This window comes from Monodon monoceros, unplaced genomic scaffold, assembly GCF_005190385.1.
Source record: "Monodon monoceros isolate NGI ecotype Baffin Bay Population unplaced genomic scaffold, NGI_Narwhal_1 Super_Scaffold_5, whole genome shotgun sequence".
NCBI classification, from domain to species: domain Eukaryota; kingdom Metazoa; phylum Chordata; class Mammalia; order Artiodactyla; family Monodontidae; genus Monodon; species Monodon monoceros.
The window spans coordinates 58,137,201-58,153,050 of record NW_021703782.1 but is presented as its reverse complement, the minus strand read 5'-3'; the positions used below and the strand labels follow the sequence as shown (position 1 = coordinate 58,153,050).

The 15,850-nt window shown below is 33.9% G+C and overlaps 1 protein-coding gene across 3 annotated transcripts in view; it reads left to right on the top strand.

Annotated features, from left to right (window-relative positions):
• The window catches only part of JAK2 (Janus kinase 2), a 158,832-nt gene that overhangs the window by 125,770 nt on the left and 17,212 nt on the right, over positions 1 to 15,850 (top strand). For all 3 annotated transcript variants that reach the window (XM_029201382.1, XM_029201383.1, XM_029201384.1), the window contains exons 10-20: positions 1,238 to 1,349; positions 3,242 to 3,428; positions 4,110 to 4,237; positions 5,711 to 5,845; positions 6,966 to 7,053; positions 8,635 to 8,762; positions 9,909 to 10,047; positions 10,945 to 11,096; positions 11,245 to 11,395; positions 12,143 to 12,279; positions 14,577 to 14,766. In XM_029201382.1, the coding sequence (XP_029057215.1) occupies positions 1,238 to 1,349; positions 3,242 to 3,428; positions 4,110 to 4,237; positions 5,711 to 5,845; positions 6,966 to 7,053; positions 8,635 to 8,762; positions 9,909 to 10,047; positions 10,945 to 11,096; positions 11,245 to 11,395; positions 12,143 to 12,279; positions 14,577 to 14,766 (1,547 nt within the window). The remainder of the gene's footprint in view (positions 1 to 1,237; positions 1,350 to 3,241; positions 3,429 to 4,109; positions 4,238 to 5,710; positions 5,846 to 6,965; positions 7,054 to 8,634; positions 8,763 to 9,908; positions 10,048 to 10,944; positions 11,097 to 11,244; positions 11,396 to 12,142; positions 12,280 to 14,576; positions 14,767 to 15,850) is intronic.

Here is a 15,850-nt window from a genome sequence, read left to right as displayed (position 1 = left end):
AGCTTCATGTGGCTACTAGCTACCGTGTTGGTACACACAGTTGTAAACCTTTACTTTAACACTGATAAAGCCAGCTATCATGCACAACATCTATTTACCCCAAGTCCTAGTTATCTTTCAGCCAGGATGTGCTTTATGATTGGCACCAGGTCTGAAGGACTTGAGCAGAAGAAACAATCTGGGATTTTGAGCATACGTTTTTTACCTTAACCTATCCTTAACTATTTGAGAAATCATGTCCTGACTGGTATTTAAGACTGATTTGGCCTATACCTAATGTCTGTTTAAGAAATACGGTTGATATGAAAAAGTTGCACTACTTGAACATTCTATAATTTACAAATTCAATATTTTTAAAACTCCTACATCCATTCATTCATTATCCATTCATTCATTATCCACCCATCCATTCTTTCATTTATTTGTAGAACATTTACTGAGTACCTAATATGCACCAGTCACTGGTTTAGGTATGAGAAATACAGTGATAAGTGAAACAGATAACTCTTGCTTTCATGTAGATTGCATTTCTTTCAAGATGTGCAGCTTCAGTTAAACATGTAGCAAATTTTAAAAATTTGTAGTCTTTGTTGCTTGCCATGGGTCTTCTATTAGACTTTGGTATTATATTAAATATTAAAGATGCACAAATTTTTATATTAGCAATTGCTGTGGTAGAAGAGACATGATATTGTTTGTATAGTTTATGGGTTTTTTTTGTGGTACGCGGGCCTCTCACTGTTGTGGCCTCTCCCGCTGTGGAGCACAGGCTCCGGACGCGCAGGCTCAGTGGCCATGGCTCACGGGCCCAGCCGCTCCACGGCATGTGGGATCTTCCCAGACTGGGGCACGAACCCGTGTCCCCTGCATCGGCAGGCGGACTCTCAACCACTGCGACACCAGGGAAGCCTGAGATTATGGTTTTTAAAATACTAAATTTGAAATCAGAAGGCAGAAAATTCATATGAATGAATTGTTCTTTGTGATTTTGTATGTCTTATAATACCTTTTGTTTTTAAAGCAATATAATTGCCCCTTGAATCGGTTTGAATTTATTGCAAAATAGCTTGGTACTTTAATATTTTTCCTTGTAAGATTATTGATAAAAATATAAAGTAGAGGAGACTTCTAAAAATTCTGAGAGTTTTAGATTTGACCTTCGACTTTTAGATGACATTTTGGTCATAATGTCATGGTTCTTGCTACATTATCATGCAAATTACTTCTTTACCTTCAGAATGGATTTTGCCATCAGTAAATTGAAGAAAACTGGTAATCAGACTGGACTCTATGTACTTCGATGCAGTCCTAAGGACTTTAATAAATATTTTCTGACTTTTGCTGTTGAGGTTAGTATGTCACACTAATTAATGGTAACATCTTTATTTAGTGCATATAATTTCCCTTTTGTAATATCTACCATATTTCCTTTTTAATACTCAAATGATGGCTTTGGATATGATAACTAGCAATTAAGTAAACTTAATTTACCTCAGCTATTCTTCATAAACAAGATATAATTTCTAGGACTTATGTTAAAAATTATTTGTAATATCTTACTATCTTCTGGAATTTGTTTTTTTGATGTTTGGGTGTTACCAGTGTGTTAACTTTCATCAAGTCTCTTGAAGTCTCTTTTTTCACAAAAATGCATATCTTTACCAAAACATGTAGAACTAAATAAATCAGAAGTAAACTTTCCTTTTACAGATAATGGTTATAGGATTAGAGTGAAATAGGGTAATAACAAAGAAAGAGACATTATTGCACTTTTAACTAGTGGTTTTCCAATATTAAGAATAATGATCTACAATGTATGTTTTAACTGTAAAACTGCAAGGAAATCTCACTGTTAATACAGATCATTTTGGATCTCAGCTAAGATTGTTTACTATCCAAAATTATCTAAAAAGATACTATCACTTATAAGGCAGTTTCATGGTATAAATCTTGAGAAACTTTGTAGCTGCTTACAAAATTTATCTTTTTAAAATTAGAGAATGTAAGGATTGTGTTATTAATTTTTATAAAAAGCAGTCATCTTATAGTTAGCATATGTAAAGTGGAGTAATTGTCCATAAATACAATACATAAAGTAGGTTGCTCCATGACTTTAACGTTGTAAAATACTGATAATCTATCCTAATTTCACAGTATCTTTACTGTCATATATGACAGTCTATTATATTCAATTATCATATCAAAATGCATATATTTTTTATATTTACTGTATTTGCCCAGCATAATATGAGGGCTAAATATCAGGGAGTCTATGCTATAACCCTGCTTAAAGAAATTTATCTTTTGGAAAAACAAAAATAAAGTATACCAGAAAATACTAAATCGAGTATTGTTTATTACCCAGTATATCCAGTATAAGCAAATATTGACAATAAGAGAAGGGATTACAATTATTAATAAAGGTCCTCTGGAGTAGGAAGCACTTGAGACTGACTGGAGATAATGAGTCAATTTTATAAAAATGGTTCTAAGTCGGTTGAATATGTTTATAAGAAGCAGTTCAAAAAATAGATGGTTGAGCAAGTTCATAATAGAGCACATAAGACAAACATTGAAAAACTGAAAAATATTAAAATTGCCATATTAGACATCATTAACAAATACAGTAGAGGCACAATAGGTAGTCACCTTTGCTTATGGAATGGGGTCAGAGTTAGGGAGGGCTTCACAGAAAAAGTGGAAATTGAACTGAGTTTTAAGGATTGAATAAAAAGTACATTGCTCAAAAGGAAAGGATGTACATTCTGTAGAGAGACAGCACATACAGTTATCAAGGCATGAAACGGCATGGCATTTGCTTGAAAAATTTTAGGTCACCTAATGTAGCTACAGCGTGGGTTGTATGTTGAGAGTGGCAGGAGTTGAGGTTGGGGATGGAGGCAGAAGCCAGCTTATGGAAGGCCTTATATGCTAAAATAGTTTTAGACTTTATTCTGTAAATGGTGGAATGCTGTTAAGGATGGTATTATTATTGTTTATTATTATTGCTTTCTTCCTTGCCTTTCAATAAAATAACTTTTAAGCCATTTCTGTAGGCTAGGCAGTTGTAATTAGATGCCTTTTTGAGGAACCAAACACCTCTCTCACCTTATGCTGGTAATCATGGTTCAAATGTCTAAATGTTCTTTTAGTTGTTTTGTGATATCATTTTTGTCACAGTAATCACTATTATGTCCGTTGTGATTTTTCCTTCCCTCTCTTTATAATTAAACTTACATAGAGAGAAAACGTCATTGAATATAAGCACTGTTTGATTACAAAAAATGAGAATGGAGAATACAACCTCACTGGTACTAAGAAGAACTTCAGTAATCTTAAAGATCTTTTGAATTGCTATCAGATGGAAACTGTTCGCTCAGACAGTATAATTTTCCAGTTTACTAAATGCTGTCCCCCAAAGCCAAAAGGTAAAATAGATTTCTAGTTATTTTTAAAATATTGGCCATGGATGGTGTATATGGTGGGAGCTATTTTCAGCATGTTGATTTCAAAAGAAATAGGAAAGAAGAAGCTCCAAAAACAAATTAATTTTTTCCTGATATGTTGTACAGGCATCCTCTAATAGAATTGTTCAGTTTGGTTTATGTTTTCTAGAAGTGACTTAAAGTTTTGTAATTCTAAAATGTACTTAAAAAAAATAATTTCATGGTATCAATAAGTCACTTATTTATTGAACTGAAAGACCTCAGTACCAAATTCTCATATGTTATTCTAAGTAAAAACTTTCAGATTCTTTTAGAATTTTAATTTCTTTTAAATTATCTTTTAAAATAAAAATAAGGTTGGAAATCCTTCAAAGTAACAGGCATATTAAAATTATTATTAAAATTCCTGAAAAATTATACTAGTTAAGGAAGGGATTATAATTTTGAATATATAAAATAACTGTTTAGAGTACATCAAAGTTCAGTGAATAAACTCCTAAAATAATTTTCTATGAAAAAAAATGAACAATAAGAGGCTGTTAAGCATTTCTTGTACATAGAACACATTTTATTTTATCCCTTTGGAGCAATTTATATCCTCAGTGTGTTTTGATTTTATATATATATATTTTTTTCATTCATTCTATCCTTTTTTTTAAACAGATAAATCAAACCTTCTAGTCTTCAGAACCAATGGTATTTCTGATGTACCAACCTCACCAACATTACAGAGGCATAATAATGTGAACCAAATGGTGTTCCACAAAATCAGAAATGAAGATTTGATATTTGTAAGTCATTAGATGCTGATTATTGTCTTTTTGTCTTTTTAAAACAACAACTGTTTTCTTCATTTTCTAACCCACATTACATTCATATGACATTTGGAACTCTTTTATTATAACCTATGTTATAAAAATTTTATAGCAGTTCACATATTTTTATTTCTTGTGAAAATGTGATACTGAACTAAGAATGGAATTGTATTCTCTTTTCAGGAATTAAAAAATATTTTAATAAATTAAAAATTAAAAGTCTTCCTCTAAAAAAGTATTTTAATTCTCAAGCTCTCAAGAAAGTAAGGGAAGTTCAAAGAAGGTACTGAAAACAAAGTAGTACATAAGAGCTGATGTTTGGCCACAGAACATTTTGGGGGATCAGGATTACCAGGACCCTCACGTAAATACATCCTCAGTGAAAAATATTTGGATTGTGAAAAATTCACCTGCTAGCAAAAAGAGAAGAGTGTTGTATGTTTTAGTTGAGCTCTTAGTTATGAAAAAGTCTGTCCTGAGAATTTGTAATTATAAACTTTTGAGTTTGGCTTTCTTTATATCACCTGCATGGTTTGAGAAACCCTAAGCCAATAAATTAAATTAACAAGTGGTATTCCCCTAGTAACACCCTGTGGTGGTTGGCAGAGCAAATATAAAATCTTTTTGGAAGAATATACTCTTAATCTAGGCCACCGAAGATTCCCAGTTAAAATGACTCCAAACATGAGCTTTTAATTGTAAATTTTAAAACATACAGAGAAATAATCCCAGATTAAGCAAGAGTCAGAAGACCGACAAATATCAAATTATACTTCAAGAGCTTCATATAACAGACTTTTCAGATAGAGATTATAAAATACATATATATATGTGTGTGTGTGTGTGTGTGTGTATGTATATATATATATGTTTAAAAATAAAAAAGGAGTTGAAAACATGGGAAAAACCAAGACATCAAAACAGCCCAGAAAGATTTGGGGGGGGGAGTATAGAAATGAAAAATACACTCATTGACATTAAAAAAATGAACAAATTAAAAAGCAGTTACTCATAGTTGAAGAGAAAACTAGTGAATTGAAAGTTAGATCTGAAAATTATTCAAAGGCAGCAGAGAGGGAGAAAGAAATGGAAGTTATGAAACAGAACTTAAGGGACATGGAGAGTAGAATGAGAAAAACCAACTAATGTCTGAGTTCCTTAAGGAGACAATAGATAGAATTATCCAGAATTATAAAGATATGAATCCTTATGTGAGTAACAAGAAGCAGAGAGTTGCCAGGTAACCTGACTAACGTTACAAAACTAATAGTAATAGATTGCAAGCAGCCCTGCTGAATTCAGAGTGCAGTCTTTCAACAATTATTCTGTAAAGATATGCAAGAAGTACTAGTGGATTTTTTTAAGACTGTTTGTCATTGAACATATTTCCTTATTCCCACTTCTTTCTCCATCTTTATTCATTCTTTCTTTCCATTTTTTCTGTTAAAGCATGAAAGCCTTGGCCAAGGAACTTTTACCAAAATTTTTAAAGGTGTAAGAAGAGAAGTAGGAGACTATGGTCAACTGCATGAAACAGAAGTTCTTTTAAAAGTTCTGGATAAAGCACATAGAAACTATTCAGAGGTTTGTATATTCCTTTTGTAGTTCATGTAGTTTATGATATTTAAAGATACGCTCTCATATGTACACAACACATTCATGTATGCAGCTTTTCAAAATTGTAATTTTTATAAGTATACATGTCAAGAACCTTTCTGAGGATGTATTCTGGTGGGTCTAAAAAAATATGGAATTATTTCATAATAACTAATTTCCAAACTAAATATTAAGCATTGTGTTATGTGTATTATTACATCTTTGTATATACTAAAGCAGTGGCTTTTAAATTTGGCTCCCCAGAGCTTCATGGGTTCCACAGGTTTCCTCTATAATTTCGCCTACTTAAAAAAAGTTTGAAAGGCAGTGTACGTGAGGAGCACTCTAGGTGAAATGTTGTTACCTCTGGGCATCATCCAAAGATGCTAGCCAGCAGAAACCCAGCTGCCAGTTGCCAAAGTCCTTAGTATAGTAAGATATCACCAAACATGATGTAACAAACATTTATGATACTTAAAATGTCTTAAAGGATATTAGTAGAAGATAATGTGAAACATAGGAGCCGAAGAGTTGTTCTAATCCAGAACACCACAGTGTTGGTGATTGTGATCTTCAACAGCCATACCCAGAAGTTCAAGGCAAAGTTTAGTTGAGTTAGAGTGATGTTAATACCATGCCAGTTTCCTGACATAGTTGTTACACTATTTTATCTGCACAGCGATCATTCTTAATTTTTTAGGAAGTGTTACTTGAAGCTCCCATCCATTTACTGCAGTCCCACATCACTGTCTTTGGTGTCTGTCTCTGTTCGTACCTCTGTTCTCTATTCTAGGTGCTATGGGTCTAAGCCTGTTAATCTTGCATCATTCATGTTGCTCTGTACCAACCACTATTGTTCTTTCACATTGCTGTCTGCTTGAACCAAGCTTTACTCAAGGTTTTCCTGAGAATGAATTCTAACATCAAGGTTGATGGCAGTTGTAACTCCATCTGAAGGGACCAAAGCGCATTGTAACCTTATCTATAGTCCTGCTAATAGGAGAAAGTGCATTTCTCTTATGGCAGAGAGAATCTTGCTGAACTATGAATGCTTTTAGACACAAAAAATAATTCTTTTGCATCTTTTGTATATTTTTCTTTTCCTTAGTCTTTCTTTGAAGCAGCAAGCATGATGAGCCAGCTTTCTCACAAACATCTGGTTTTAAATTATGGAGTATGTGTCTGTGGAGAGGAGAGTAAGTAAAACGACTGGCTTCCTTATGTTAATGTTATGCCTTTTTCAGAACATCCATTTTTATTTATATAGAAAATTCAATTTCAGGATAATAGATATCAATATAAACTATAACAGGAATTAAATATTGTTGAAACCAAAAACACTGTGGAACTGTTCAGTTATATCTTCTTATAAAGGAAACCAATGAATGAAATTAAAATGCAGTAAACAGTTTAATATGGCTTATGTTAAAATGCCAGAACAGTACAGTATTATAGTAAACAAAAACAACCTTTTCTGTTAACCATAGCAATACAGATTATGGCTGGTTCAACATAACATTGTAATAACTGGCCATTTCAGTACAGATCTCTTTGAAATTATTAAGACAAAGCATATAAATGTTAGATTGAATTGTAATGGAACTGACTGAAATGATTGGATGTTGATATAGGTATAATTTATGGCTAAATTTAAACTGTTCATAAAAACTCTCAAAAGTTTACATTCAGAAATTACTTATGTAATTAATTTCCCATTTTCCATTAGTAATGTGATTAAATATGCATCCATACTTATATAACATTTTTTCATGTTTTTGAAAATTGATAGTCTTTTCAGAGGCAGTGGTTTTCAAATCTGTTCTGTAGAGGTATCTCAGGGGACTGATAAAATGGGAGTAAATCTAAATGCAGAGTGGAGAGTTCTGCCTCTCACCGCCAACTAAAGTGGTTCTGTATTTCTCTTTTTTATTTATTGATGTTTCCTGTAAATTTTCATCTAGGGGAAAAAAAGAATATACTTCTTTACAAAGTTTGAAAACAATGTTTTAGAGCAAATAATCCCAGATCTAACATTTGCTTTTATACTTATTTCATTGATTCTGTGATACATTTTTTTCACATTAAAAATATCTGAAATTAGGAAGTGTGATATAATTGATGGCATTTCATAATTTAATTGGCAATTTTTAAAATTTTATGACACATAATAATGGGACATATGACAGTCAGTGGTATCTGTGAAATATAGTAGGTCTTACATGCCACATAAAAAAGTTTTACTAAGCCCTTGCTCATTGTAACTCTTAGATCTTTTTTTTGACACTTGCCCTGATGTAAATTTCCCTGCAGTCAGTTCTTTATTATTGACATGTTGACTGTTCTCCAAATTAACTATAGGCATAAAAACTTTCATAACATTTGTTTTAGTTACCCAGCAAGGTCCAAAGGTAGTTTTGTCACCAAAAGTTGTTGTATATCATATGAAAACTAATTTTAATATTAGATGAAGCGGAATCACAATTTGGGATTCGATCTACATACATCTACATATTATTATACATAATGTACAATTATATATAATATTGTTTATATGTAATTGTTTAGACTTTACCCCTTTCTGTTGTGAATGAACTAAAACCCCAATATACATTTTATATAGCTGTTAACCTTTCTTTAAATTAGTGAATTTTACATAGCTTAATCTCTTTACCTATAATATCACATATAACTATAAATATAATTATAAAAGTTTAAAATTATATATATTTTACTGTACAGTACTTGAGCCTTATTATTATCATTATATTTTAATGCAGATATTCTGGTTCAGGAGTTTGTAAAATTTGGATCACTAGATATATATCTGAAAAAGAATAAAAATTCTATAAATATATTATGGAAACTTGAAGTGGCTAAACAGCTGGCATGGGCCATGCATTTTCTAGTAAGTAATTATTATATTCTTTTGTCAACTTACTGTTTTAGATTATGAAGCAATGTGAAAGGATCTTGATGTGGGACCAAGAAATAAATCTGTAAATGGATGCTGAGTCATTTAAAATAATCTGTGTTAGTTGATGAAAGGGATTATTTTAGGCGTATATTTATGTGAAATCAATTTTGAAAGAAATAGTTTTGTCATCCCATCAATCTCTTAGAACTGCTGATAGTCTGTAGTTTGTGTATCTTGGCTTCAGAGAATTTAACGAAAAATTATCAAAAAAATGTTGTGCTAACTATGAATAGCAAAAAATCCCTGCAGAAAATACCTTGTTATGGTATTTGTGGGTAATTGGACATTATGTCCATTGAGAAAGCAGTTTTGCCAGAGAAGCAGAATACCAGAGGGCCAGCTAGTGATCAGATCCTTAAGAATGCACCTACTGAACAGAAACAGTATTTCTTGCTGTTAACTACCACCTACAAATATATACTATTTAAAATCTCAGCTTAATAAAGTGAACTGGCATTAAGTAGTTGTAAAAAGTATTCGTGGGACTTCCCTGGTGGCGCAGTGGTTGAGAACCCGCCTGCCAATGCAGGGAACATGGGTTCGATCCCTGGTCCAGGAAGATCCCACATGCCCTGCTCAGCAGCTAAGCCCATGCCACACAACTACTGAGCCTGCGCTCTAGAGCCCGCGAGCCACAACTACTGAGCCCACGTGCCACAACTACTGAAACCTGTGCGCCTAGAGCCTGTGCTCTGCAACAAGAGAAGCCACCGCAATGAGAAGCCCACTCACTGCAATGAAGAGTAGCCCCCGCTCACCGCAACTAGAGAAAAGCCTGCGCACAGCAACGAAGACCCAACGCAGCCAAAAATAAATAATAAATAAATAAATAATTTTTTTTTTAAGTATTTGTTTCTTCGTGGGTATAGAGCATTGTTTCACTTAAAATGTAAAACACAAAGCACGGTGATGCCATAAAATTTCGTTTTATTTTCTCAAAGTGTGCCTCCAATTAATGTTTATTAATACTGTTTTCTTATTTTTACTTTTTAAATCCATTTTGGGGTCTTGGACATATTAAGTGCTCAAATTATTTGTGGACTAATATTTGAATGTATATGCATTTAACTTTAATAGGAAGAAAAAACCCTTATTCATGGGAATGTGTGCACCAAAAATATTCTTCTTATCAGAGAAGAAGACAGGAAGACAGGAAATCCTCCTTTCATCAAACTTAGTGATCCTGGCATTAGTATTACAGTTTTGCCAAAGGACAGTAAGTTCTACAGGGATCGAATTTAACTTTATTAAGCTTTGCTTAGAAAGAGGCATAAAGATCAGGCTGTTAATTTTTCTCAAATTCTATTTTATTGACATGTTCTTGATTAATAATAAAATTTAGTTACCATTTTTAGCAATCTAAATTAAGTTATAGTTACATCCTAGTCTCTGTTTCTCCTTTCTTATAAGCATGTTTCTATGTACTGTAAGATGATTTTTTTAAAACAGTGTTAATCCCTAATTATATATGGAATATTGGATTTTATCCAGTTTTATTGTGAAATTTTTAAATATCATTCTTTGAGCCACAAGTAAATTCTTCTAAATTTTTCTTCCCTTTAGTCGTTAAATAAAAATTTGAGAAGATATATTATCAAGTTTGAATTTTTTATTTAGTTTAATTATTCAGCTAATTATGACTTCTTAAAACTTTTGTGTTGATAACCTTCTCCTTAACACAATTAATTAAAGTAAAAAATTCAGTCAGATAATTGAGAGGCATTTTTTTGATCCAAATAGTGTTGTAATTGTATTTCATTACATTAGCTAATTTCTCTAATTGTATGTCTAAAGTTAGAATCCAAATTGATCAACTTTTGTACACTGATGCATGGTTTCCTATTTCAGCCAGTAGTACTTAAACTTGGTGCCTTTATATGAAGTGAAGACAGAGACTATAGGGCAGAAAATGTTATAGGATCTTAGTTAGATCTGATACTCAGGGGGACTTTACCCTTTGGAATGGGATGTGAAGAAAGAGAATATATATTCATATGGTGAAGGAGAAAGGACTCTGTACTCTCTTAATTATACAGCAAAAATTATTAACATATATAAGAATTGTTTAATTGTGGGAACTCTTTAACCATACTTTGTTCCTATCATTTGAAAGTTCTGCAGGAGAGAATACCATGGGTACCACCTGAATGCATTGAAAATCCTAAAAATCTAAATTTGGCAACAGACAAATGGAGTTTTGGTACCACTTTGTGGGAAATCTGTAGTGGAGGAGATAAGCCCCTGAGTGCTTTGGATTCTCAAAGAGTAAGTTCATGTAAACGGTGAAGTTGGAATTACCTTGTGATCCCTGATATTTTTTGCACATGATTTGATATTCTTTAGCCCATTTTATGTAAAAAAGGTTGATACGGCATTTATAATTTATTATCAACATGTGGTTCTTTAATTATAGAAACTACAGTTTTATGAAAATAGGCACCAGCTTCCTGCACCAAAGTGGACAGAATTAGCAAATCTTATTCATAATTGTATGGATTACGAACCAGATTTTAGACCTTCTTTCAGAGCCATCATACGAGATCTTAATAGTTTGTTTACTCCAGGTACGTATTGATGGAGCAATCTTAATGAGTCTCCAGCTATCTTTCTATCTTTGTTATATTTAATAAATCCTTACTAATTTTGTAATCCCCTCTGGAAAGTTCCCTGATATCTTTTTGACCCTCTTAATTTCTTACGTTCATTTGACTTTTCCTACTTTATACATTTTCTGGTCTCACTGATTGTGAAGTATTTCCATTTTTAAAAAAGGCTTTTTCCCTTTTAATAACCTCATTTTAGTTTGCCAGTTAATGAATAGTAAACTATAGAAGTTTATTTGACTTATTTGACTTTTTAAAAACAATTCTTTTGTTTTTTTAACTAGTTCTCATATATTCTGTAATTGATTAATTTTGTAAACATGAAGTATATTTGTTTTTCCTCTCCTCCTTTAAAATACATAGCTAAATATACATGTGTCTGACCTATAAGTATTTCCTGTTCCAATACTATTATCTCTTCTCACCACAAAAATCGGCATATAATCTTACTTTATAACTATTAAAACTACCTATTTTGGAAAGTATTCATTTATCCTTTGCAAAAATCTTTACTGAAAACATGTTAGATTATGGGTTATAATTCAAGGCTTCCATTAACATAATCAAAACTATTAGAGTTGCCCTGTATTGATTTGTATTTAGTATTTCTAACTCATTCTGATTATTTTGGTCAGCTTGAATATGTATTATTTTAACCTAGAGAATGGATTTGCCAGGTTATGGTAGAAATATTCTTTATTTCTCCAGATTACGAACTATTAACAGAAAATGACATGTTACCTAATATGAGAATAGGTGCCCTAGGGTTTTCTGGTGCTTTTGAAGACCGAGACCCTACACAATTTGAAGAGAGACACTTGAAATTTCTACAGCAACTTGGCAAGGTAAGATGTTAGAAGATTTTTAAATAGTTGAAATATAATCGTAAAACATTTTATTTAGGGAAAAAAAGGCTTAAGAGATTCTCTAAAGTTCACTTTCCACAAAATTTTAAAGACTGTTTGTATAACCAACAAGGATCTACTCTATACCACAGGGAACTCTGCTCAATATTATGTAACAACCTAAATGGGAAAATAATTTGAAAAAGAACAGATACATGTATAACTTTACTCTACACCTGAATCACTGAATCTACACCTGAATCACTGAATCTACACCTGAATCACTTTACTCTACACCTGAAACTAACAAACATTGTTAATCAACTATACTCCAATATAAAATAAAAAGTTTAAAAAAAGTGTTTGTAGAAAAAAGGTTTAGTTGTCAGATGTTGAAGAAATGCTGTGTTAAATAAACAGCTGTCTTTACTGAAGAACTTCTCAGAACCTTTAACATGTACTGTGCATTGAACATTTTCAAGAGATGGATAAATTAGGCAGTATTTTCCCCAATTAATTTGACCATGAGACTCTTGGTAGAGGGCGCTTTGGTTGTGAGATACAGAAAGGAACAATTAATTAAGCCTCTCCACCGATGTCCTTTTTCAGTCATCTCAGAGAGAAATAATTAATCTGCTTGTTCAGAGTCTAGATGTTGACTGGACCATGTTTACTAGCAGACAGTCTCTCCCTGCTGAAAGGTCACACAGTCATGCATAGCCTACATATTTTAAGTAAGACCAAGAAAACCTTAGTTCTTAGCAGGTCCAATCATAGTGGTAAATCCCTCTTTCTTCCTCTAAGCTTGCTAGTATAGGGCTCTGTACCATGTAGCTTTATGAACTGGATTTTGGCTTGGATGTATTATGAAGGCCTCACTTAGGTATTGAATCTAAACTAAATGTTCTGATCCAGCTTTACCAGAGCTAAACATTGGGTGTTATATTATGTATTGGCTTAGTTACATTAATACTTTGCTGTCATTCCTGGTTTGTAAAATAGTCTCGGGAATGTTTCAAAGTATGTAGCAATGACAAAAAAAAAGTATGTATTTGGGTGTATTAGTTATCTGTTGCTGTGCAACAGATCACCCTGAAACATAACAGCTGAAAACAAAAAAGCATTTATTATCACACAGGTTAGGTGAGTCAGGAATCTGGGAGTAACTTAGCTGGGTGGTTATAGCTCAAGGTCTCTCACTAGACTGTAATCAAGGTGTCATCCAGGTCTTGCAGTCTTCTCTGAAGGCTTGACTAGGGGAAGGCTTACTTCCAAGCTTACCACGTGGCTATTGACAAGGCCTCAGAATATCTGCTTCCAAGCTCACTTACACGGGCCTCTCCACAGGCTGCCTCACAACACGGGAGCTGAGAGCAAATACCCAAGATCGAAGCCATTGTGTTTTCATATCCTAATCTCAGGAGTGGCATCTTATCACTCCTGCCATATTCTGTTCATTAAAAATGAGTTAATAAATCCAGCCTACACTCAAGGGGAGGGGATTTTAAAAGAGCTTGAATGTCAGAATGTAGAGAACATTGGGAGATAATCACAGAAGCTGCCAACCACACAGGCTGACCTTGGCTTAAACAGCAGACATTTATTTCTCATAATTCTAGAGGCTGAAAAGTCTAAGATCAGGGTTCCAGTAGGGTTCAGTTTCTGATGAGGGCTCTTTTCTTGGCTTGCACATGACCACCTTCTCACTGTGTCCTTATATGGCAGAGAGAACTGGTGTCTCTTCCTCTTCTTATAAAGGCACCAGCCCTATTGGATGAAGGACTCACCCTTATGACCTTATTTAATCTTTATCACCTCTTCACAGTTTTATCTCCAAATACACTCACATTCAGGGTTAGAGCTTTATCATATGAATTTGGGGGGATGGGCATGGACATATTCAGTCTGTAACATACCCTTATTCCATATAGCTCACTGACAGTGACATCAAAGGCTATATTGTGAAGAAGAAAAGTTCTTCCTGGAAGTTAGTGATAGAAATTTAGGAATTCCCTGGCATGTCCCTTGGCTTATCTTAAAAATTAATGTTAATGATTTGTTTAAATGCTTTTTTGAAGTTTTTATATTTCAGCCTGTAATTCCTTTTGAAGAAATTAAATATTTAAGTTTACTACTCACCTATTGAAATATTATCTCCTTTTCTTGTTCTGAAAGTTGTTTAATGTGAGTTTCGAGATACATCTTCTAGCTGCTGAAAATTGCCTGTATAATCAGAATTTATTAGTACTTTTTCTAGAAAACTTGCGATTTCTATCTTAATGTGATGTATTATTTAGGGTAATTTTGGCAGTGTGGAGATGTGCCGGTATGACCCTCTACAAGACAACACTGGAGAGGTGGTGGCTGTGAAGAAGCTCCAGCACAGTACTGAAGAGCACCTCAGAGACTTTGAAAGGGAAATTGAAATCCTTAAATCCTTGCAACATGACAACATTGTAAAGTACAAGGGAGTGTGCTACAGTGCTGGTATGTTGCCCATTGATACCTTTTTTGAACTCAGGGTATGTCTTTGACATCCTGGGTAATGTTGTAGAAACTTATAATGCCTCCAGATCTGGACTTAAAATATTCCAGTACCCAGAGAAAGAAGCATTCTGTATGACTGGAGATTGTACTTGGTGTTAGGAAATCCTTGACTACTTGATTGATCATTCTCTTCACTGAGGATGGTGGTTACCATTCTTGCTTAAACTTACCAAGGGAATGTCATTTTTAAAGAAAGAAATTTTCTGTGAAAATATTATTTTTTTAAATTAGATGCTTTTTATTCAGTATAGATGAAGAGAAAGGAAGTTTTCTCATCAGCTTATTTTGGTTTGCATAATGGGTTACAGAAGATTAAAACATAACTATTTTTAAAACTTCTATTCAAATCTTCTTGATTCAAAAAGTCATTGTTCTTGGGCTTCCCTGGTGGCGCAGTGGTTGAGAGTCCGCCTGCCGATGCGAGGGACACGGGTTCGTGCCCCGGTCCGGGAAGATCCCACATGCCGCGGAGCGGCTGGGCCCGTGAGCCATGGCCACTGAGCCTGCATGTCCAGAGCATGTGCTCCGCAATGGGAGAGGCCACAACAGCGAGAGGCCCGCGTAATGCAAAAAAAAAAAAAAAAGTCATTGTTCTTAACTACTACATCACCTTTAATTTTATAATCAGGTTTTGTCATCTTAGACTCAGATTTTTTTTTTTATTAATAACTCCAGGACTTCCCTGATGGCACAGTGGTTGAGAATCCACCTGCCAGTGCAGGGGACGTGGGTTCGATACCTGGTCCAGGATGATCCCACATGCTGCGGAGCACCTAAACCCGTTTACCACAACTACTGAGCCTGTGCTTTAGAGTCCGTAGCCACAACTACTGAGCCCACACACCACAACTACTGAAGCCTGCACACCTAAAGCCCGTGCTCCACAAGAGAAGCCACCGCAGTGAGAAGCCCATGCACTGCAACGAAGAGTAGCCCCCGCTCACTGCAACTAGAGAAAGCCCCTACGCAGCAATGAAGACCCAACGCAGCCAAAAAAAAAAAAACCTCCAGTCATGCTTTATTA